The following is a 24,319-nucleotide window of genomic DNA, read 5'->3' as shown; positions in this document are numbered from 1 at the left end:
GCTGGCAGGAGCTCCTGCTGCAGCACCCAGACACTGACACCCATAGGTGAGGGCACAGCCAGAGGGTGCAGCATCGTGGCTGCGCCAGGGCACCGAGAGGAGCCACGCAGGGCCCTGCGGCCTCCCAGAGACCTCTATCTGCCTGTGACACGGGCAGCGTGTGGCACTCGCTTCCCGCTGCCCTGTAGTGCAGCACCGCACAGCTCCAGGTGCAGCAGGAACTCTGCGAGCTCCACGCTGTGCCCCATGGGCAGGGGCCAAGGAGCCCGGTGGCACCGCGGTGACGTCGCGTGCTGGACGGCATTCAGCGATGAGCGCATCCTGCAGCCGCCAGCAGAGCTCGGGAGGCACTCCTGCTGCTCACTGGGCAGCTGGACAGCATGAGCTCAGCCCCGGCCGCAGCCAGCAGCCCCCGCTGCTTTCCTGGCTCCGAGCACAGCCCTGGGCTACGGCTGTAAATTCTCCTTACCTCCCCAGGTAAAGCAGATTTGTGACCCTGCACAGAACCCCGGTGTTTGCGACCAGAGCCGGATCCCAGCAGCAGCAGACAGGAACCCTCATGCAGAGGGCCCAGGGATGGCGCAGGGACACCCACAGCAACTCTCTGATCCCAAGGACCGGTGCCGGCAGCACACGGCAGAGCACGGAAACCCGGCCTAGGGGTGTTCACTCACTGCTGAACCAGCACAGCAGCCTACGGAGCATCATTGTGTAGAACCATAGCGTGCCTCGTGCTGGAGGGGGGCTGACAGTTCCCCAACGCCCACCGTGGGCTGGGTACCCCCACCGGCACAGGCCGCCCGCCCCGCAGACACGGGGCACGGCCGGGGATGGGCACCCACAGCTCCGGTGTCGGAGCCCCAACCAGCCGGGCTCGGGCTGTCCCCGCTCCGCGGGCCGCTCCCGCCCCCTGCCGACCCGAACCGCCGCCGGACGGGATTTCCCTTCGCGATGCCGAAGAGATGAATTGCACAGCACCAAAACCTCCGCGCTCCGCCACTGAAAAGCCACGTCTGAAAGCCAAAAGCATTCTGAACAACAGCTTCGGTGCCACTCAACGTGAGGTGGGCAAAGGTTGGGTGCTGCTGGCAAAAATCAGCTCTCCCCAGTGGAACGGCAGAGACACACAGATGGGCCATGGGGACGTGGGGAGCACACCTGGAGGGGGGCCTTCAGAGGGGCCCTTCACCCACTGTTGTATTTCCCCATCCCAACACATGCAGGGAGGCTGAGGCTCAGAACGAGGCGCAGCTGAACATCACACACAGCTTTGTACATCTGACCGGCACTTTTGCCCTTTGTAGCAACGCCTCCCTACCACTGCAGCATCCCACAGCTCACCTGGTGCAAAAGCAGGCTGCTGTGATGCAGACACCACCACAGCTGTGCCTGCCATGAAGGAGCAGCAAAGAGCTCAGTACGGCAGTGGGACGCTGAGCAATGGCTTTATCAGAGGCCACAACAGGACACGGAGCCCCACATGGAGCCCTGGCACCCAGCAGAGCTGATGGCAGCCATGGGCATGCAGAGAGATGGGCCCTTTGCTCATCATATGCTGATACGGGAATGGAACCTTATCTGCAGGGAGATCTGGGATGCACCGGGAGATAAAAAGCATCGGAGAAGTGAGCGGCAGAGGGAAATCAAAGCATGAAGTAATGCCAAAGATCTCATCCATCTAATGGCAATCAGAAGAGCAAAGTCCTCAGGCACGTCGCAGCCCTCCCTAATTGGTGCTCAGGCCTTACCAAGGGCAATGGAGCTCTGCCCAGGAGCCGCCGCCACCAGGAAAGGACCTTCCCGGCTGCTGCAAGGTCCTGGAAGCTGCGACATCCCTGCTGCAAAGGGTCCTACTTGCTGTGAAGAAGCTACATTTAAATGGGCAAAAAATGACAACGTTATTGCAGAATGAGCTCACCAAGAGGTAAACAAGGGCTGCGCTCAGCGAGGCGCTCCATTCAAGGCAAGACAGCCCTTGCTTACGGTTAAGGTGAAGGATAGGGAAGAAGAGAGGAAGAAGCGGCCTCTGTGCCATCAGAGAAGCAGAAAAGGCTCAGAACTATGGGCAAAACGTTACAGTGAGGCTCCTGCAAAGCAGACCCACGTTTGGAACAACCAGAGCCAGGAGCCGCCGTGACATCACGGATTGTAGCAGAGTTTATTTCAAATCAATTCACCACAGAATAAAAAGTAAAATTAAAAAAAAAAAAAAGACAGACACAGAACAGATTCCCGCAGTGCTATGAGATGTGTGAGGTAAGGTATCTGTTCACCTCCACCACAAAACACAGCTTCAGAGCCTAAACCAAGCCCAAAGGCCTCTTGTTATTGCGCTAGGATACTACGGAGGATGAACGTCCCATCGGGCTTCGAAAGGAATGAGAAGCCTTCCAGTTTGCATTGCTAACAAAGTGTTTTCAGGAACGGATTGCAGTAGCACAAACTTTGCACCCTGTCCTACAGAGTGCAGCCAGCTGGAGAGAAGCATCACCCCAGGAGCAGTGTGTGCCCATTGCCCTGCTGAGCGCAGCAGAGCGCACCAACCACAGCGTGGATATATACAGATACGGCCATCCAGACACACACACACACACTCACACACACTCATACCTATAAAACTAAAGAAAAATCAGTACGTACAATGTATAAAACGTATGAATGTGCTCAAAAACGCACAAAACCCGCTTTATTTTCATACTTCAGAAATGCTCATCGCTTGTACGCATGGTTCTCACTACTGCTATCCATCCGCTTCATCACACCAGGGCTGGAACTCACAGGAGATGGTTACAGATCCCACGGGCTGCAGCAGCACTCCTCCCATTCCACGCCAGCAGCCCAGGGAACGGGCACAGAGCAGGAGGAAGGCTTCCTGCCACTCATCCTCTGCAACTGTGATTCGCTCTCCCACGGATTCGAGGTTGCGAGCGTCCAAACGTTGAGACACAGATAGGATCTCAATCGTGAAACTCACAGTTTTCTGTGCAAAAGGAGTTGAATTGTCAAGACCAATCCTCAAGTACAGTATAAGCCTATAGGCAAGACACAGAATAGAAAGTAGCAGCATATTCAATAGGGAAAAAGTCAGCTGCAATGGGAAACCACAACAGTGGGTTAGGATTTGTCATACAAGTACGATTTCTCATCATTACTAGAAAAATAATTCACATATACACCCCGTGCAGTGTTTATTTCCTGTCCCTCTAGGCTTGTACCCTTCATAAGGTAATAGGAGAACACTCACAAGGGGCATTCTTTACAAATTCCTTACAATTCATCTCACCTGCTGACTGCTACAGCAAGTCAAGGAGAGGCAGAGGCAAGAGGAGAACGGATGGGAGGGTAAGTTATTTGTACACTAATATCCTACTTCAATTTAAAATCATCTGTCAAGATGATTTTGCACTCGCTGTCGAAACCAACAGTGCTCAACTACAGGGTTTAGTGAGGGAGTGAATTAATCTCATTTTGCAATGTATAAATTAGCTGAAAGAGTTAACCTGAGGGGAACACTGAAGATCAGATATCAGAGCGAAGCAAACTGCTTTATTGATTTCAGTTTGCTAACTACATCATAACCCCCTGTGGGACCTGGATAAACGGCTTGGGGTGTGGGAGGGAAGAAAGACAAGAATAGGGTTGGCATTTATAGGATTAGGATGAGAAACAAGTGTCCAATTAGAATTAAACATTATGTAGAGTGCATGTCAATCAGCGTTTTTAAATGGTATTTGTAGCAACTGTAAAGAAACAAAGTGGAAGGGATGGAACACACTTACATGCTAATTATAGCATGCAACAAGAAAAGCAAGAACAATGGTCTTTTATCCAGGCCAGTCTTGTGCCACTGTTCACTGTCAAGGAGTTAAAGATTTAAGTGTTTTTCTTTGTAGTTTATGGGATTATAATGAGCAGGGGATTCATACAGTGAAGGCAAACCACGTCAATCAAAGTTACCTGCTTCCTGTCCCTTCCCTAAGCACTACCTGATACACACAAGGATTCTGTCGAAGGGAAGCCAGCATTATAAGATCAAATTTCCTTTATGGGCCAGAAATTTACCAGACAACATGAGATTTTGCAGCTAACAACAACAAATAATTGTCATTGCAAATCCTGGTTTTTTAGTACTCTTCCAAAAAAAGATGAAGTCACGTATGGCGTAGATCATTTATCCTCCAGTCCCTGTGGTGTTCTGAAACAGCAAGGCTGATCAGAACACACAAACGTATGCAGCTCTCACTCGGTGGCATGAGTTTCAGCTGAGTTCTAGCTCCTCCGTGCTCCTGCCCTGTAAAACAGAAACCCAGTCCCTTTCTCTGCAGTTAAGTCTCCTCTGTCTTTTCCAAGCGTAGCACTGAAGCAAGAGAGAAAGCAACTGACTGAGCAATGACAGCCCCACCTTCCTCTTCCATGGTCTGTTTCCTGGGTCCAGTGGTATCCAGCCAAATCCAAGCAGCTTTTCCTGATGTAGGTTTCATTTCCTCTCAGTTTAAGAAATAAAACAAAAAAACCCTACCCATACTTTTCCTCTCCTTAGAAGTCAAAGGAATTCTCTGCATTCTTTTCCACAGCCAATGGAAAAAAAAAAAAAAAGAGTAGTTATACAATCCATATTTACAGGACAAACCGATTAGTGAACAAATAACAACAGCCAAAAACGAGAGGCACAATCCTAACCTAGAACATAAAAGCAGTGTTCAAAAACAAAGTGGAGAGTCCTTCTGAAGTTCCAACCACGGATTAGTGTTTGTCTGTGCAAACAGTTGCTAAAACTATTTCTGACTGGCAGTCAGCTGATTCCTTTATACAATGGTGTTGAGAGAACAGTGGCTGTGCCGGCTGCCTGTAAGAGTTTCTGCCGGTGTGTTTTCATTTAGCGGTGTGTCTGGAGGGACAAGAAAGGTGCTGCTGTCAGCAGAGTCTTCCAGCTCCACTGGAGAAGGACCAACTGAGGGAGGAAGGGACCCCTCTGTGAGCTGTGGGGATGCATCACAGTTTCCTAGGGATGGAGGACCGCTTTGCACAGTCTGAGAGAGAACTCCATCTGGAAAAGAAGAAGAAAAGCAGAATTAGAAGGTGAAGTGTATCGTTCCACATCACCAAATAGATTTACTCTCTGTATTTCTGGAAGCTCTGAGTTTTTCCTGGCTTTGTATTAACACACAGATATGACACTGCAAAGGAGGAGAATTATGTAGTAAAAATAAAGCAGTGATACATAAATAAGACTGATTAGTGCGAGTATCTTACTGATCTTCTGAGATATGCTGCTATAAAATCCCAAAGTGGAATGACTACAGTATGCTAATATCGCAGCTGCAAAACTGAAAAGCAGCGGGTGAATCATTAAAAAGTGGTATTTTTGGTCAGTTTTTTTTTGGCTGTGGGTGGGGGGGAGTGGGGAGTAGGGAAGAGGCTGGATGTATTTTGTACAAGATTTCCTGTACTTGGCATTTGTTCTGTTCTTTACACCCATCTGTACAGACCTATCTCCAAAAGGCCAGAGAAGGTATCAGCATGATGGAAACAACATCACTCATCAGGTTAAGAATGTAAAACTGGTAAGGTCTAAGAGCTATGTTGCTTGCAGCATGGATTCCACTTTTAACTTAGGTGATCCACATTTCCCAGAGAAAAGAAACAAACAAGCCAAATGATACTTCTAACTCACACCTCTTCCATCGTGGAAACAGGAGATAGTATAGTAAAATACCCTCCCACCAGCACTACTAAAATACATTATTACAGATTGCTTAAAAAAAAAGAAAATCACCTAGTTACTGCCCACATACCTGGAGTGGAACAAAGGATGCTGTCTGGATTGACAGAAGCCTCATACGGAGGAGGTGGGTCATCTGGATGTTGAATGTCTGGATACTTGTAAGCAGTATAGGGTGGTGGTGGATCATGGAAGTGAAATGCCCCACCTTCCCCATCATCTGAAAGATGTAGTGGAGTAAGGCCAGTTCCAAACCCATCTGGACCATAATCAAAACCAGGCATCCTGCGGCCCAAGTTGAAGTGGTGCACTATTTCAAGGGAAGATAAAGAAAGAAATGAGCTGAAAACCGTGTTCTCTTTTTCAGGTTAAGACATATCATCACCTTTTTCCACTTTTCACAGCCAAGGAACTCACGTCTCCTGAAGACCTAGAAAGCCTAAATAACCCATGTGGGTCAGCTCACTGCAGTTACACAACAAGGCCCAAGGCCACCTGCTCCCAGACTGCTTGTCCTGCACCACCTAAATCTAAACTCTTCCAATTAAAGAGATCATTCACACACAAAAGATCCTTCAGATTTGGACCGCATATAAACTGAATATAAACTCTTCCATTACTGACTAAAAAGTTACTCCAGTGTGAGAAACCTGCAGGTTTGAATAAACCACACACGCAGGCAAAGACAAGCAAGACCATGACATTTCTCATTTCCACATATCAACTTAATAATAACCACCAGGTGTGAGATAAGCATTGCTTTTTCTTTAAATGAGGAGTGGTAAAAAACTGCACAAACCATGACCCACTCAGGCAGCCAGTACACAGCTCCATTCATTTGGGTACAGCGTTGACCAGTATTTATAACCAGATTTCCACTGATTTTCTCCACACTGATTTCCATCTCCTCTTCTCTTTTCATCCTGAAGCAACTTTACACTGCGCACAGGTACAGACTGAGGCCCATTGTCACACAGGGTACTTACAATTTGCTCCAATCAAAGACTCTATGCGCTCTCTCCGCCTCTGGCGCAACCGGTGGACCATGAAGAGCAGCAGGGAGAGGATGAGGAAGGATGAGATGCAGCTAACTATGAGGCGCATCCCACCAGCCATCGAGTCAAACAGACTGTTCCCATCTGTTACATAAAATATAAAAAGGAAGCCTGTTACTTATGTTCAGGACTCATTCTTCTTGATGTTCTTTTGTCAGTAACGGAGAGCAATGCAGAGTGGAGGCTCATTAGCCTGATTTAACACTTCTCCACATTTCAAAAATGGGAAAAAAAAATGATGAATCATTAGGTGATTTATCTACTTATTGCAAGAACATCTAAATACGTTACTCAACAAAATGCTGAAGGCATCAAGTATCTGAAAAAGGGAAAAGCAAGAGGCCAACAGCGCTTTGTGCATCAGCTTGTCTCCCTGGCATGGCTGGTGGTCTTGTACTAAAGAAAACAGCAACCCTGGAAGCTAAGGGAAAGGCCTGAGAACTGGCACACCTACACTGCATTCCTACATAACTTCAGAGCACTTGAACTTTTGTCCTTCCTACAACAAGATCTCTAAACATTTTCATTATCACCAAGAGGTAGTCATTCACATTGCATACGCCGTAGGTAGCACGCTTATCAAAATGATAAGAACTAAAAATACCTTCAGAAGATGAATCAACACGATAGCAATCTTTCAAAAACTCAAGAGATTAAGATGAACGGGAATTAGATACTTTCCTAGAGCCACAAAAAACAAGTGACAGGACATGAAACAGATCCACAAGCTTATACCCTAGCTAAACAATTCCACACTGGGAAAGCTGCTGCTAGTAAATTATCACTGATCTGTCACTGTCAGGCATGGGAGAGATTTCACAGTTCACCTAATCACACTTCAGTAGCCCTCGAGAACACGAGCACTCTACACAAAGACAACAGACAGAAATGACTGCACTGGACTCTTGGCACAGTTTTCTGTTAAAAGAGCTCAGAATGAGAAGCGCACCAAGGCTGGATGTGGCTCAGCAGCTGGGATTATAGAGGAACACGACTGCAGCAGGGATGAGCTCTGTCCCCAGCCACCACAGGGCCAGGTCCCAGTCCCCCTCCTTTCTTGCACCCAGCACAGCTGCAAGAGCTTTCTCTATAGTATTTCTCTTTGTACTGACAGCAGCAAAGCTCTATCATAGACTGTTTACAGAAGAACACTAAAACCCTCACAAAACCTGTAACTACTGATCTGCTACATATGCTAGCAATAGAAAAATCCACCATACTTACACGTTGTTAGAAGTATAAGGCTTAATAGGTTGGTATTTATCACCTGACACATTCTTGGCCCCTGGTATCTCATTTAATAGCACACTACGCACGAAACACCAACACAACACCCTCTCAAACCTGGCTGTGCCACAAAGAAACCTCAATATGGTCGAGTTTTGTAGCAGCTCCCACTGTCAGGGCTTCAGGTGATGCCATCACACACCAGCAGCAACCAATCAGCACACCAGCTCCAACAGCACAGACCTGAGGTTGTTCCTCCTTCATTATATGGCAATGCTGACTTTGTGACCACCCTAAGTTAGTTCCAACAGCTGCCTGACATAAAATGACTTAAAACATACATGCAGTGAAGCGTGATGCAATTTTTTGGCTACAAAGCCTGGCACTGCCTCTTCAGGCTAGCTGAAACTGCAAATCCTGCACCTTCTGGGGAGTCCAGGCCTCTTCCATACCGCTCACACCCTCTGACAGCTCCTACCCCTCAACCTGTTTGGCTGGGTAAGCTATTGTCAAATGAAGCCCTAGATTAAGATAAAAAAAAAGAGACAAGACCCAGTTTGCACAGAACAAGACAAGTCATCACTGAGGTTTTCAACCTACATACACAGAAATAGATTATTCCATGACGGCTGTCTCACACTCAGGACAGCAGCAGCATCCAGTAACCGTACCAGTTTAGTCCTAGAGAAGCTTCTGCACCAGCAGCTCCTGCAAATACTTTGCTTCTTTCGATACTATTTCACAAGTGAAAGTTGCAGGTTTCTACAAACAAGAGCCTCACATCCAAGAAGAGGCAATGGACTTCAATTTCGGCGTTCGTACACAAAAGATTTTGCTGTGCTATTTATCTCCAACTAAATGAGAAGCATCTTTCAAGATAGTACAGCTGGGATTACTCAGCTTACTCCTACCACTGAAATATTCCCCTACTATCAACTACTTGAATAACATTCTTTATCCACTTGTAATCATTGCTCACCCACTCACACAACAAGAGCTGATTACCTGCCAACTCAACAGCAAGATTTATTTCCCCCCAGTCTCTCCTTGGGTGATTAATTCACTTACTGTTGATTAGTAAAACAGCTTTCTTTCCTCTGTAACAAAGCTTAGAGAAGATATATGTAAGAACTGGACAAAGACAAATACATGCTGACGAAAGAAAGTAATTCATTAATTTTTGTCAGCTGGAATAGTCATTTATAAACATCCAGAAAGAAAACTGAAATACTTCATTTCAAAATTTCAGTCCTTATCATTAGTTGAAGTAAATTTATTACAGAGGAAGTCAGACAACTGCTCGATGGTGCTTCTGTCAAAAATTGAGTTACTAAGAAAAATAAACCAACAAAAAAGCCAACACTTCAGAGCATAATGAAACACTCTTATTTAGCATCAGTATAGGAAGAAGAGTTTAAGGATCAGAAAGGATGTGGCAAAATACACTCTTTAAATCAGTATTCATGAAATAATTAAGACCCACAGCACAAGCAGGGATTAAAGAATATGGCACTAGGTTATCCCAGGTCATCTTATCCTGTCTGTTGGGTGATGCTTTGCTGACACTGATCCTGAATACAGAAAAAAAAAGCGAGGACAATCTTAATTCTGCTGATAAGAGTGGGAGGAAGACTACTGCTTTTTCCCCACTCTTTCTTCAACCAACTTGCAATGCTAGTTAGGAACATCTGTTAAACTCAGCCTTCAGAATGGATGTAAATGACAGCAAGGAGGGGCCAGTGGCCTTTAATCATCAACTTGTGCAGACAGACACAGACAAGAACAAATGTAAATGTGGATGCCAATAAGCACCCCTTTTTTGTAATGACTGAAACAGAAGCTTGTGACAGAAAGACTTGACCTGTGTTTTCCATGACGGAAGGATCTGAACAATAGTTTCTTAAAGGACTCTGATAAGAAGAGGTTCTTTTGGAATACCAGGAAATCATAATGGCTGAGGTTGGAAGGGACTCTCTGGAGGCCATCTAGCCCAAGCCCTGCTCAAGCAGCCCAAGTTGGAGCAGGCTGCTCAGGACCGTGTCCATTAGAGCTTTGAATAGCCTCCCCACATGACGACTCCACAACCAATCTGTTCCAGGGTTTGAGTACCTTCACAGTAAGTGCTATATAAGATAACTTCCTTTTTGCAAGTTTCTTTTCACAAAAGTAACACCCCAAAACCCACACCCCCAAAGGGCAACTGACAAAGCAGTATTCCTAAGACTTTACTGATCCAGAACGAGAAGCTACAGTGAGATGCCAAATCCAGTAAGTAAGGTTGCATGTCCTGATGATTAATGTAATTTAAAAATTGTGCTGCTTATGTGAATCCTGCATTCAAACTTCCATGTGTACAAGTGCTTGTGTCTAGAAAAAGACACTTAATTAATGCCCGAGAGAAAAGTCGTCTTCTTTCATGACAGCTAAATATCATGAACAACCAAGAAGCTCCACTAGAAATCCACACTACTGTCAACCTCCATAGAGAAGACAAGCTCTCCCTGAAGTAGCATCAAGGATGACTAATTATTTTCTAGCAAGAGAGTGAAGTTTTTCATATCCTATGATTTGGGATTTTTCCACAGATGGGGATGGTACCCAGCAGCGTGGAGGCACTGGAAGGATGTATAACTTCAAAGCTATACCCAAAGGCAACCAAGACGAGCAGGAATTTCACTTATAAAACCACAGCAAAGCCTTACCTGGGTCTAAACATGTAAATTTGCAGCACTCTTTAGGATCTTTGCGATACTGCTGACATCCCTGCGGCCGCTCGCACAAAGCAGCCACACACATTTCTGGTTCACCATTATGACACGTGCAGCTCAAGCAGGGATCATCCCCTTTTGGAGTGAAATAGTAGCCTTCGTCAACAATGTTGTCCTTGATATCAACGCACGTCTGGCCTAGAACAGAATTGCACATCAATACCCACAACAACACACGTCTGGCCTAGAAAAGAAATGCACATCAATACCCAAGTGTCTGTGAGCCTGCCAGAGGTCCAGTTTGATCTATTACAAAACATGACTCGTAAACATAAGCAGATCATCAGTTAAAAGCCAAACTTTGGCACTAAAGCAACTTTTAAAAGAGTGGGGAAGATAAATGGAATGTCTGGAGATGTGCAGGGGTGATTTACTGCTCAAAATTGACAAAGTGAATGTTAAGTATTTAATGGAATTGACACGCCTTCAGGTGTCCTCTTAAGGACACAGAGAAAAGCAAGCAGTCTGAGAAGGACAAGCTTCAATGTCATGTCTCCTGCAACTTCCTCCCAGCCTCCCTCCTGGTACCTACAACAGCTGAATCTTCTCTGCACCAAATCTGCAGGACACTCTCAACAAGTCAGGCCTAAAAAGGGAGCCAGGCAAAATTAACTCCCCTGCCTTAGCTGCATCTTCATCCCTGCGCAGCAAGGAAGTTCAGATGGCTTTAGCCCACTTTCCAATCCTCCCACAAACTTAAAAGGGAAGCACCAAAACCAGAGAGCAGCAACACAGACTGCTCTGGGATCTTATAGCCTGAAGCAACTGGAAGTTGCTTTACTCAAAAATAAACCATAAATGTGTTTATTCATTTTAAGGTGATGCTGATAATTTAAGAGTGATATTTACTAATAAAAAAAAGCATATCCTAGCTGCTTAACAGTAACTTCTTAATGAAAAACTATGCTGTGGCTGACAACCACCCATTATGATGCCCCTATTTAAAATAAAATCTTTTTTTTCCCCCCTTCTTTTTAATTTACTGGGCAAAAGGCAGAAAAGATAACTAACAGATTTCTCCACATTTGTTATAAGCATATTTAAGCACACGGGCCAATTAACACTAAACTAAAACCAACTTACTCCTTTTGCAGAGGAATGACGATTTCTCATAGCAGTTTTCAGCATACCAGCTGTGTAAACCGTGGTGCCGAAGGGTAGGAAAATGGAAACACTGAAGCTGGGCACAAAGAACGTTTTCATTTTCAGACATAGCCGTACCAAAGATAGGGTCAGGGGGTAAAAATACTTCCGAAGAGCCTAGAACAAGATGCATTGGTATAAGCAGCCTGGGGGTAAGCAAAGCTTCAGAAAGGCTCTGTAATGTCACTCATTTCATGCACACCAACGCTCTAGAGGGCTACTGTCCTCAGCTTTAGCTTCCATTAGCAGCACTCCTCCGGGGGAAGGCAAAGAGTGGGGAGGGAAGGGGTGACTCACACAGACGAGGCTGCTGTTTTCAAAGAGCCATGCAATTTTGCCATTCTGCAGTGATAGGAGTGATGTTCTGTTATCTCTACAAATGCCTCTCTCCAGAGTCCCATGGGGTTTGCCTGCCAGTTTGGATCTTCTAAGGGGAAACTGAGCAGGGATCAGTACACCTTAAGGTCTGCACAAATGCTCATGAAGCAAGAACCCACACCAATCTTGTACCCATACCCCATGCTGCTCATTCAGAGTGCAGTGCTGAACAGAGCTAAACAAAGAACACAGCTGTGATGCTGCTGCATGGAGGTATGTGCTGCCTGGTCCTTCCAACCCATGCAAGTGTTAAAAGACTGCACTGAGATGTCTTCAAAAGAGTGGGGACTTAGCATGAAGTTATTTCTCCCTCACCAGGGTGTGAGAAATGTTCTAAGGGCATTGTACAACTTTAAAAATTTGGCTTCTGATCAGTGTCTTACTGTTACATTAACTGGTTACTTACTGCTAAATGAATTGGTATTCAAAGTTGCAGAGATTCAGGTGAGACCAAGATAGAATTGTGAAAATTAGTCTATACGATAAGTCTGCAGAAGCCTCCTTTCCAAATCTGTGTGCTTAAATATTGACTTCAGCTCCTGCAGTTGCTCAATTAGGCAGTTACATCATGTGATGGTCTTTTCCAACATTTAGTCAGATGACTTTTAATGCAATTAGGTTCCCCATCATTTTTTTGAGGGTTTAAGTTCCATATTTCCCAAGAGTGGATTAAAATTTTCAAGCTACAGAACCCTAAATCACTTTTGAAGCAGATACTGGGAATTCACTGCCTTACTACAAGTCCAACTCAAGGGAACTTAAGTAAAACCTTTCAGAAGCTACTAAACACTACTATGTGCTTTATTTCATATAGGTATTATTTTAGTAAATAATTGACTTGCAAGCAAAAGACTAAATGGCACTGAAAGAGTTTAAATTTATATACTGTATCAAGCTAAATACAACTTATAATACAAACAGGTATCATGATTTTCTGTAACTAGTGTCTCCCTGGTCATAAACACTTGGTCAGCAGATGGCAGTGCAGTCAACGTTCTGAAGAGCAAAGGAAGGTCCTTTTAAGGAGAAGCAGTTTTTTTCTAGGAGTTCATAGGCGAAGCCTACCTGTATAAGCAGTTTTGTCCAGACTAGGAATCACTAACCCTTTAGAGAAAAAAGTTGGAACCTCCCTCTGCCGTCTCTCTGATGTTGAAAGGCACCTTTATGTGCTTTATTTGAAGGAACTAACAAAAATGTTCTTGCCTGCACGAGGAGGAGCAGTTTCCTCTGAATATTCAATCAAATCCTTTTAGGTAAATGACAAAAGAAATCAATACTTTTGTGCACAGCAGCACAGTGAAACAGCATCATCACTGGCAAGCTATGCAGGGTTCAACTACCCCTCGTGCATCAAAAGTATTTTTCAACATCCAACTGGTTTCCAGAATTCTGCTCATAATTATGTATCTGTACATAATGATAATGGACAGTTATTCTTGCAGATTTTTCATTAGTGGAAGTTGTATATGAGAAGAAAATGACTCTGATCAGTCTTCAAACGCTATCCTGGAGTTCACAGTGCTGATGCTTCAAATACTGTTTTTTCATTTTCCTTTTTCCATGACCTATACCAGCACAGCAGTTGAACATTCAATTCTGCTATAAGAGTTCATATAACGACTTTGAGATAGACTAATCACTTAACTGACTTAATTAAAAATAAAAGGTATAAAGACATATATTTGCATTTGCAGCAGTGGGGGCTGCTTCTTTTGCAACTGAAAAAGGTCAACCAGTATTAAACACTTCTGTTTCGATACTGTAAAGCAAAGCAGTTCCCTCTACAGCATTTCAACACCATCAGTAAAAGAGATGATGCCGTGCCTGCAGAAAACATCCATGCTTTAAGATAGCTTCCGTGAACCATTCAGCTCAGTAATAATTGTAGAGGCTTACCTTTGTAAGCTACTTCCCAGTGACCTTCTAGAGAGTGATTTCGGTTGGTGATTACATATTGGTATCCAACCCAGAACCTATAAAAAAATGGAATTCTATTCTAAAGATACAAGCCAGAAAACATACTGAGAAATTCAAAAACACTACACGGAACCTAATGATACCTTCAGGCTTAAAAATTAACTTTGAAAACATTCTGATGATCTCTTCCTTAAAATTTCAGCCCGTAAATTTGCAAAGTAAAAAGAGTTAACATTGAGGAATAAAGGCACCTGAAAGTTTTCCATGTTCTCAAATAGCTCACGATGCATTCAATTTCCATACATAAGCAACACGCTATTCTGTCGTTACGACAGCACTGTAGTATCTTGAACCCAAAAACACCCACAGGCAAAAAACATATAAATAAATGGTTTGCTGTGAAATAACAGAATGAAATATCCTCAGTCACCAAAGCACAGTCCTTACAACTCAGAATGGCATTTTATGTCATTCTCATCTCAAACCTGTAGTCTTTGTCAGAAATACTGGTACCTAACAGAAACAAAAACTGTGTTGACAATTTTAAAGAAATGTTATTTCTGTACAGTGCAGTGCAGCAGTAAATCACTGTAAAATTCATCTTCTCTGTGGTGGTTCAAGATTACTAACATGGTGCTGAGACAGCCTGAAAAAAGAAAGACTATGGTGAATTGTAGCCTATTAATCTGCTAACGTTATTTAAAACACAAAACCCAGAGATGGCCACTGCCATCTCTCAGCATGCTCTTCCAGGGTTATTAACCTGAAATCAATGCTACTATTCGATTTGCTAGACAAACCTAACTACCAGCAATTATACCCCACAGAAACTGTTCTCATGTGAGATCACTGCTCCTTTCTTCACACTCACCTACGTTGGTCCTTCCTGACAAATGTCTTTTCTTCCAAGTCCCACTCCTGTGCCAGGATAAACCTCAGCTCCTGGTCTGCAGTGAAGGTGGCGAGGGATCCGTTCACCCGCTGACATGTCTGCACGGCGTCCCAGTAGTTCTCCCCATTTAAATAGACTCTGTAACAGCTGGCTGTGCCCTCGTAGTGATGCCACCCTGTTGGGCACTTTCCTAGGAAACATGAAGAATAGAAGGGAAAGCATTCCCCCCAAATTAGGATCTTCATGGTAATACACCCTGATCAGTTCATGACAATACAATGCGTAATCACTTGCATGTCTATACCCAACATATTGTCCATACTTTACCTCACCAGTAGGAGATGCACGCACTACAGATCATGGGAGACTTCCTTTACTCATACTTTTCATATTGGGATTCCTCTTAAATGGACTGAAAAACTCCTAGTGATGTTTCATTGCACTGCCACAGCCTTTAAATTCTTTAATTAAGACTGATGATCTACTAAGGAAGCTTTTCCCTGAACTGCTTTAAAAATCCAATCAGTTGGACCAATCCAAGTCAAAACAAGCAGCAAGAAGCAGGAAGCATAAACCAGAGGTAGCTAACTTGATGACTGCATCTTTCTGTTAGGTGGTTTAGCAATGAGCCCAGCTTGCTTTGAAGTTTTCAGCATTCTTTTAAAGAACAGCCTGAGTAGAATTCACCTACTTCAGCTCAGTCTACCACTGAAGATGATGGGGGTTCTGGGGCAATGGTTGTTTGCCTTGAAAACTGTCACTGCAAAGTGGATCTTTAGGAATCAAGTAGGTGATGGTAGGAACTGCTGTCTCTGCTTTCTCTCAATTCTCTCAGAAGGTAATATGCAACAAAAGCCTTAAGGCATTTGCAGATGAGACAGACCCATGGGCTTTTTATGGCTGGCATTCTTGGAGGTGATGGTTAACTAATAAAATCACAGAGGCAAGCTGATGAAATTCAAAATAGACATGAAATACGATATTAGAACTTGCATTTGCAGTATTAATATTGCAAGACTCCTAAGTAAGGTACTTTAAATTCACAAACTGGTTCATGTTTATTGCAAGCTTAAGGACTCCCTTCAGAAACTGTGATCTTTATCACCAAATAATGACACACATTTAGACTTGAATCCCTTTAAGTGTCCTTCCTCAGTCTCCAGTTCTATTTAAGAAGCAATGGGATTGTTGAAGATCTACTGGTTATGCCACTAGGACTGAACTGAATACAATATTAATCAAACTGCAGAACATTTTAGATATTGCTGTATCAGTTTCTAAATTGCTTTATTGTTCTCCACAAATGCGACTAACAAGTTAGCTATTGGAATCCACAACAGAACAAAATACCTATCTTAATAAGCTTCTCCTCTTCTTCCCCCATCCTAAAAAATCAACAAAGAGATGAGTTTTTACTTTTGTTAATCACCTGACTTCTCCAGAATCCTGCCATGCCTTCTTCTCTGCATGCTCCCTTCTTAGCCTGCCCCATCCATTCCTCCAAAGCTAATCAATGCTATCTCACTCCCATGATCCATGGAGCACAAAGAGAACAAGATAAGAGAAAGAAGCAAGAGAGACTTAAGATGTTTGGAGCCTGAAGAGATTCGGAGACATCAGTTACTGAGCTATCATTAGTGAGAAGGACAGTTGCAGAAAATTTCTAAGTATATAGATAAAGCTAGTACCAAGATGCAGGCAGCAGCACTAGCAGTGCTGCAGGAAAGAGGGCAGGATGTTATTGGAGTGGTATTTTGAAAGATTCCCAACTGATACATGGAAGTTAGATGGAGAAACCTAGTCAGGCACCACATTCCTCCTTGACAGAACTTCTTTTCAGAGATGCAAGTGAAGAATTTCCTCAAGCTCCTCCCTTCCTCAAGAATATTACTCCTCTTAAAAAGGCTATGAAACTCACAACATCTGAGATGTACTTAGTTTATGTAAAAATATTGTCAAAATGACTTCAATCAAAAGCAATTGATTCTGGCTTCCTGTTGCACAAAAGACTATAGAGGAAGCTGAGTACTTTGCATCTATCAGTCTGCTATATAAACCATGCATTCTAACAGCACACATATAAATGAAATGTACAAAACCCTTCCAAAGTACTGAACGTGAACTAAAATTGGTCAAAAACCTATGCAAGAGAAAACCTATTAATTTTCTTTTAAGAAAAATTAGTCTGAGTTGTTAAACTAATTAGCAGAAAGATGGGCCAGATTTCCCAGGCTGCAACTTACTGCTAAATCGGACAGGCTGTGCCACATTGACGGTGTGAAAGCGGGTCGTCTCTCCTCTCCCTCGATTATGCCTGGAGTCCACATTCTCCTTCCCATGGTAAGTGCGCTGGTCCCCTGTCAATCCTAAAGACAAGAAGGAACAGTCAGTACCACTGAAAGATGGAACACAAAGCAGAGCTGATTTTACTAAGCTTTCTCTGGGTTTTAATTCAAGACAGATATGATAATAACAGGTAGATAAGCAAAGATGATAGATCTCTCAGCCTGGCCATTTCACAAGGGACATAACTGAAATACTTACAGTTGAAAAGAACCAACACTACATTACATGAGTCCTGCAAAGATAAATATTTTGGCAGATTTTCAGCAACTGCAGTTTTGCACAAATCTTCACACTTGTCCTTTAGGTTGCTGCAGCAAATGCACCATTCCCCATGTATTTTGTCTGCTCTTATTTGCAGAATTCCCCTCTCTCCAGCTGTGCACTCAAAGACATAGACAGCTTTTTCAATGTATTTTCCAACACGTTTTCTGAGATCTAGGACAAAATTAGAATCAGGAAAGGACATCTCTCCTCAGCCAGAAGAACAAGGTGTTTCATTCCTTCTCAAGCTTCTAAAGCAAATGTTTGCTCATCATTTCTGAAACAAGAAGTGCATAGGCCCTAACCTGGGTGTCAGGGCTTGTGAACGGGTGCATGAGACAAGTGGACTCGGGAGCTCAGCCATGCAAGCTGTAATTCCACAAAGGGGACTGGGGCATTCCAGGAGCAGATGAGCACGTGGGTCAGGTGCTGCCACTGCCTCAGCCAGCAAAACTAGCAAGTCCATAGGTAGTATGACTGGAAGGGTGGGGGGAGAAGCCTTTAAGAAAGTCTGAGATGAACACAAAGTTTCACGTGGAAATAAGGAATTAACCCAAAAACAGAAAAATGAAGAATCTGAGGATGCAGGCATTGAAATATCTACTTTTATGTCACCTAATACCACCAGCTGCTATTTGAGCTAATGGAACAGCACAAAGAGCCGTGCAGACATATTTCTTATAAAAAGAATCAGCTTACTTCCTTTTAAAGCTGATTAGCTCTATGTACCCAGCTACGGTCCCAAATACAAAGCAGCAACATAGACTTCTTTAACAGGCTTATCTGTTTGAAATATATTCAGAAGTACACGAATCAAACTTTCTCCTTTCAAACTTTAAATAGCAGGAGATCCACAGCAATTTGCTGGTAATTTAAACACAGCTGGAGGCTGCTTGTTGTGTTACCCAGGGGACAGACCTCGAGAAGATCCACCATCAGACAATCTACTCCTTGGGACAAACTGCTGATGAGAACCTCGGAAGAGCAGAGTAGCTTTGCAATCATCTGGCACCAGCACACTGAGTTTTCCCCATGTTAATGGGATAAGCAAGGGATATTTGATTATCACGTTACCCAAGGAATTACATGTCCATGGAGATCACCCGTTAAGAAATGGCTGTGTGTAATGAACTCACACGGCCTTAGAGGAATAAAGTTGTAATCCCAATATTCAATATTAGAACATACTATTTATCAGAGGAAAGGAGTTAGAGCCAAGAAATTCAGTTAGCATACACTTCAAAGGGCACAAAATGGTAAAGTAATTCAACAATGCGGACCGCTGATTATTTTTATTAAAGGCCAATCTATTTTTAGTTTTAGGATTGGACTGCTGTTAATCCCAGTAAACACTGCTGCTGAAACATTATGATCTTCAAAGTGATACTAAGACATTAAAAAAGCAAATCTTTAATTAACATTATTTTTAAAGTCTTAATATAATTAATGGAGAGCGCTGTATCGAAGATGAACCGAGCTCAGCATGGGAAGCCCTATTTTCCCATGGCATTAAATGGTAACATGTAAAGCAAAAGAACCAAACACAAGAAGCATTAGTCCCCTTTCTGAAGTGTGAGCAGATGCAACACCATATGGCTGACCCTTCACAGCTAAACAGAACGCCCACAAGTACTTAACAATTTAACTCCGCCAGGAATAAAAGAGGAGTTCATAGGTTTTAATATGCAAGATTAAGAAAGGGTTACTTGGGTTAACATCTTAAACTGACACAATTTATGGCAGATGCCTTGAAAAATAGCTCCACGGCTCACACAAAGTGAGCTCAAACATAAGCCAAGAAGGAGAGCATGGCTCCTTCCCCAGTGCTTGCTAACACGATGTGCCTGTGCCAGCAGCCCAGCCACTGAAACAAGGCAGAGCTCTGGAGGCACATGGCACCACAAGTCCTCCTTCATGCCCAGCACTGTCAGCTGCTTAATAATTTGGAGCTCTTCAAATATAAAATTGCTCCTATTTGACCTGAATTTCCTGTCTCTGAGAAAAGCAAGATGACAAGTTTTTCCAGGGCAATAAAGAAAGACCACGCTAACAAGCCTGCAAATTACTCAGCTGTCTTGAAAAGCAGTTGCAGATTCAGATGGCGAAGGTGTAATTGGACTGGTTTGCTATTGTGCTGTTGAAATACACAACAGCACCATTTTGTGTGCTCTGCTGTTCCTGTCTCCTTTATTAAAAATATTTATATCTTTAGAAGGAATAGTGCCACGAGCTGAGCTTTCAGATAACAGCCTAAGCCAGAAGACCACAGCCTATGTTTCATCAGTGTTTGAAAAAGGAAAACACGCATTTTTAGTGCTTATGTGCACAGTTAATATTCTGAAAGCTATTATTTTAGGGAAGATGAGCTTCTTCCCAAATCCTTTGTTTTCTAGATACTAAAGAAACACACAAGAGATAGCAGCAATGGCAGTATTTTCCCTAGCCAAGACAATAGCTTTATGTTTTGTCTATTGCAGAAAAGGGATTTGCACGGTAGTTAGTGGAGAAGGGCAAAAATGGGTTCAGGGGAAGAAGACTCACGAGACACAGTTTCTCTTTTCCCCTTGCAAAGCACTGCATGCGGGACAGGAACATCCTCCAAAGTGCTTCCAAATGGATCAGGGCATGATTAGCATTCATGCAACTCCTTCCAATTTACAAACAGTCACTAATTCACTCTAGCATGTTTATGGGCTGAGCAATATACCATCAGGAAAGCTGCCCAACGTGTCTGATTACATGACTGTTTTCAGCTGTTTCAAACTTGAAGCTACCTATTTAGAAGGAAAGCTTGCCATGCTGGATGCCTCCTACCACGTTTTATGGCAGTAAACTGTTTCAGACCTGAATCAATACCACTCACAGTTTTTCAGAAAAAAAAGTGAAGAATTTAGAAGAGGGACGTACTTTGCTTATATTCTACTTGGCACTTGACTTGGCACTTCTGACTGCAAAGTGCAGCCCTGAGAACTCACAGAGAAAGCTCTATCTCACGCACACAAGTTTTGTTATTCCTCTTGGGAGCAGGGGAACATGGAGGGGACAAATGCCATCAGGTTATGTCAGAAACAAATAGGGGCTTGCCCATTATTCTGAGTTAAGTTGTCCAGTTTTCTACATATATCCACAGAGGATGCTCTACAGCATTTACCCACAGGAGCTTCCTCGGGTGCAGTGAGGGATGAACATGCCCTCCGGAAGCAAGGAACGCTCCTCTTCTGCACCTCTCAGTGTCTCTATCCCTCAGACCACGTGAAAGGATCCAAAAAGCCAAGCAGTGCAGAAGGAAGGTGTGCTGAGAACTCACATAAGTGAGCTGGCAGCAGCTGAGCCAGGACCAGGCTGGAACAGAGGCATGCCAGGCAGCGCTGCAGGGGGGAGCAAACACAGTGCTCAATGGCAAACACCGCTCAGGGGAGCTGGAAGAGAAGCTGCAAGCTATCATACAGACCTAAGTCTGCTTTGTACAGAAAAACAGGCAGACAAGAGACTGAGTGTCAGGAGCCTGAAGTATTAAAAAGAAGTATGTGTAGGGTCAGGACTCATGCAGGGGCGAATCCTGGGATTTGGGAAGCTGCACTGTTTCCCAGAGTTCCTGTGCCACAGCAAACAAGGCACTCCAGCCAAGTACTTCATGAGGATGGATGTACCATTAAGACAGGTCTGGTCTGCAGCTGCAATTAAACGCAACAGGAACAATACTTGAAGCAAAGGGCATGCTGCCTAGCACTGAGAAGACAGGCTTCTGACGTTTCCTTTTGGACACTCAAAACACTAGTCCTGGAATCTTTGCATTGCCATCACAAACAGGGAATTCCAGCACATCTCTCCATTCCAAGTATGTCAAAATGAAATATGAAAGCTATCTTGCTCCCTAAGCCTTAAACTTTCTCTCCAGTATATTAACTACCAAACCTTTAGAAAGCTTTTAATTCAATCTGGTAATTCAAGAGGTGAGAGAACTTCAGGATTAAATCCAATTTCACACCTAAAGATTTGGAAATGTAGTTCAGATGTCCACAGAGAGGGGTGATCCCTCTCAGGTCTGGCAGCTTCACTCTTTGCTTATCAGTTGTGCCAGGCTGGGAAATAGATGAAACAGCCCAGCATCCCACTGTACTGAGCACCAGTCAAACCCATGGAGTGCCCTGACAGTAAGGAGTTCGAACATTGCAGGGAAGGGGAAAAATGATGCATTGTGTAGGAGTTCAGCATGGCTTCAGAAAAGGTATACAATTGATCAGGGGCTATATGTCATTACTTAGCTTTTTAAAAAGGTAGGGGGGGAAAGGAAATGTACTAAGAAGTACATAAATGCCAGCAGTTCAAAGATCTCAGTACAGAGTAGTTCATAATATATGAACAAACACTCCAATTAAGGAAGGAAATGAAAGACTAACCAACGGAAATGCTTTTCCCAATATATCATTAAGCAAAGAAGCATAGGGTTGGAAGGAGTGTTGAAGCTTCCTGGCCATGAGGCAAACTGAAAGTCAGGTGATAATTTGTGGAAGAATACACTGTATGAGCCACCTCAGCTGGAAACATCTTCCTTCCCCTAAAATTTTTGGCTATGCATTTTGTATGCATGTGGTCTGACAAAAAAAAAAGTCATTTAATATACTTATTCAGACTGTCTATGAATGAACGTCTTACCTCCTTGTGTTCTGGAGAAGATGCTAAAAGAAATGATCCTCACAAAGAAGTATTAGGGTTTGGGATGTCTCCTGTACTTCAGACAACACACAACCAAACAACTTTATTACTGGGTCATCCTCTTAATTCAGCAGGAGAGTCATTACTAATGTGAAAGAAATCAGCCTGAAAAAATGTGAATGGTGCCAAATAACTTTCAATGGCCTTACATTAAATCACTGCAAATAGCAAAATGACAAAGTAGGCATTGAAACACACCCTCATCAGAACCGCAGAAACCTAACTCACCACCACCGACGTTTTCCGAGTAGCTCACGTTGAAGGGTGCCATTAGCAGCTCAAAGGCTGGAAAAGTGAAAAGCTCTGCAATCTCAGACTCAGAGCCCTTCCTTGCAAGCTTTCTCTTAATGCTTCAGAGAGATTTCGTCCCTTTTAATTTGAAGACGTTTTAATTCACCAAGTTTCACAAGCCCAAGTGGCTTCACTAACTTGTTCTTTTAGTGTTTGGTCTGCCTTTATTGAAATTAAGAGCCTTAATTACTGAGGATTTAAATTTAGCTGAATCATCTCACAATTACTCATTTGAATCTAAAGGTATTTTCTAAATTTAAAGCCGCATCATCTCTTGTTAATTCAGTGGCCTAAGAAGAAAGTTATCACTCCTGAGTATGACTTTGTGCTACTATTATTAGTTGCTTTAGTTTCCCAATCAATGTCTCAGCAGTCGGTCTGTCCCGTGACTACTTATTTTCCCCAGCCTGAGAAATACAAGCTCCTCCAAGCTTAACTTGGCCTCAGCAGCGTTACTTAAATTCATTTTGTCCTTCTTCATATTCCAACACACCGTTCACACACACAGCAGCACACACACTCGTCCCTACTCTTGGCAGTTCACATAGCATATGCCCTTCAACGCCCATTTCAGCTCACAATGCTATCCCACTAAATTTCTGTCACAGGTATAATAGAGTTTTATGACCTGCACCAGTAGTTCTCGTTCCTCTGGTTTGCTGGCTGCCTCCTTGCATTACTGTGCAAATATCCCAGTTCTTGCCACACCCAGCTTGCTGGCTCCTTTAACTTCGTACAGCCTTTTCCACCAATTACTTATCCAATTAATCTTTTCATCAAGTAGAGCACTTTCCTTCTCTATGCTTTCCATCATTTTCCCCCCTACTACTCTCTCTGTCAATTACTCTCCTCCTCCTGCATACGGACATGGAGATGAATCAAGTCTCTCCCACACACTTGCTGACATTCCCTGAAGGACTTCCCACCGTCTCAGGCCAGACAGTTCAATGAGACCTGCATCCTAACCAAAGGCTGAGTCCATCTTCTGAGCAATTGCACTTCCATCAAAAATTTGCCCTAGCCTTACACCAAAACGCTCTTCAAAGCTCCATCAAAGAGCTGTCATCCTCCCATTGCAAACGTCATGCAACAGCCTAAGATTGCTGACTGATACTGTAGGCAAACCATCGTTTCGGACTAGTAGGATATTTCAGTATCAGTACTTTTTGAGTAAATCCAAACATTAATGTGACTTTTTACCAAGCTATTGACTTTCATTGACCTCCAGAACTTGTAGATCCCTAGCTCTTCATATTTGGTCAAAAATAGCTAAGGAGGAGGAAGAATAACAGCACAACTATAAAAGCATCTGTCCTTAAGGACATCCACATCCTGAATAACAGCCTCAAACAGAAGCTGCATTAATGGCATGACTTAATTTTCAGAAACTAGGAAGTTCCTCTCCCCACTCCCTGCAAACATACCCACTCATAGAAACCAGCCAAAAGCCTTCTAAAAAAAAAAAAAACACCAAGAAAGGCACTGAGCACATTCTTTTAATTATCTGCATGCAGCACACAGTGTGGAGAAGGCTAACGAGCGTGCAGCTTCAAACACTAAGTGTTACATTTACTTTACTATTTCCACTTAAAGAACACAACTA

General features: G+C 43.5%; 1 protein-coding gene across 10 annotated transcripts in view; it reads right to left on the bottom strand.

Annotated features, from left to right (window-relative positions):
• Window positions 1-2,134: 2,134 nt before the first annotated feature.
• DGCR2 (DiGeorge syndrome critical region gene 2) overlaps window positions 2,135-24,319 on the bottom strand; it is a 37,503-nt gene continuing 15,318 nt past the window's right edge. For 2 of the 10 annotated variants that reach the window (NM_001389580.2, XM_046901157.1), the window contains 8 exons: window positions 17,346-17,468; window positions 15,082-15,292; window positions 14,190-14,266; window positions 11,856-12,032; window positions 10,707-10,910; window positions 6,709-6,861; window positions 5,796-6,032; window positions 2,135-5,047 (listed from right to left, as the gene is read on the bottom strand). In NM_001389580.2, coding sequence (NP_001376509.1) covers window positions 4,806-5,047; window positions 5,796-6,032; window positions 6,709-6,861; window positions 10,707-10,910; window positions 11,856-12,032; window positions 14,190-14,266; window positions 15,082-15,292; window positions 17,346-17,468 — 1,424 coding nt within the window. In that variant the 3' untranslated portion in view covers window positions 2,135-4,805. Of the gene's footprint in view, window positions 5,048-5,795; window positions 6,033-6,708; window positions 6,862-10,706; window positions 10,911-11,855; window positions 12,033-14,189; window positions 14,285-15,081; window positions 15,302-16,452; window positions 16,488-17,345; window positions 17,469-24,319 lie in introns of those variants that run through there. The other 8 variants (XM_040648028.2, XM_040648031.2, XM_046901155.1 and 5 more) reach the window with 6 other exon arrangements.

The sequence above is a fragment of the Gallus gallus genome, chromosome 15, assembly GCF_016699485.2.
Source record: "Gallus gallus isolate bGalGal1 chromosome 15, bGalGal1.mat.broiler.GRCg7b, whole genome shotgun sequence".
NCBI lineage: Eukaryota > Metazoa > Chordata > Aves > Galliformes > Phasianidae > Gallus > Gallus gallus.
The sequence above is the reverse complement of the archived record's forward strand: the minus strand, read 5'-3'. Positions and strand labels throughout refer to the sequence as shown.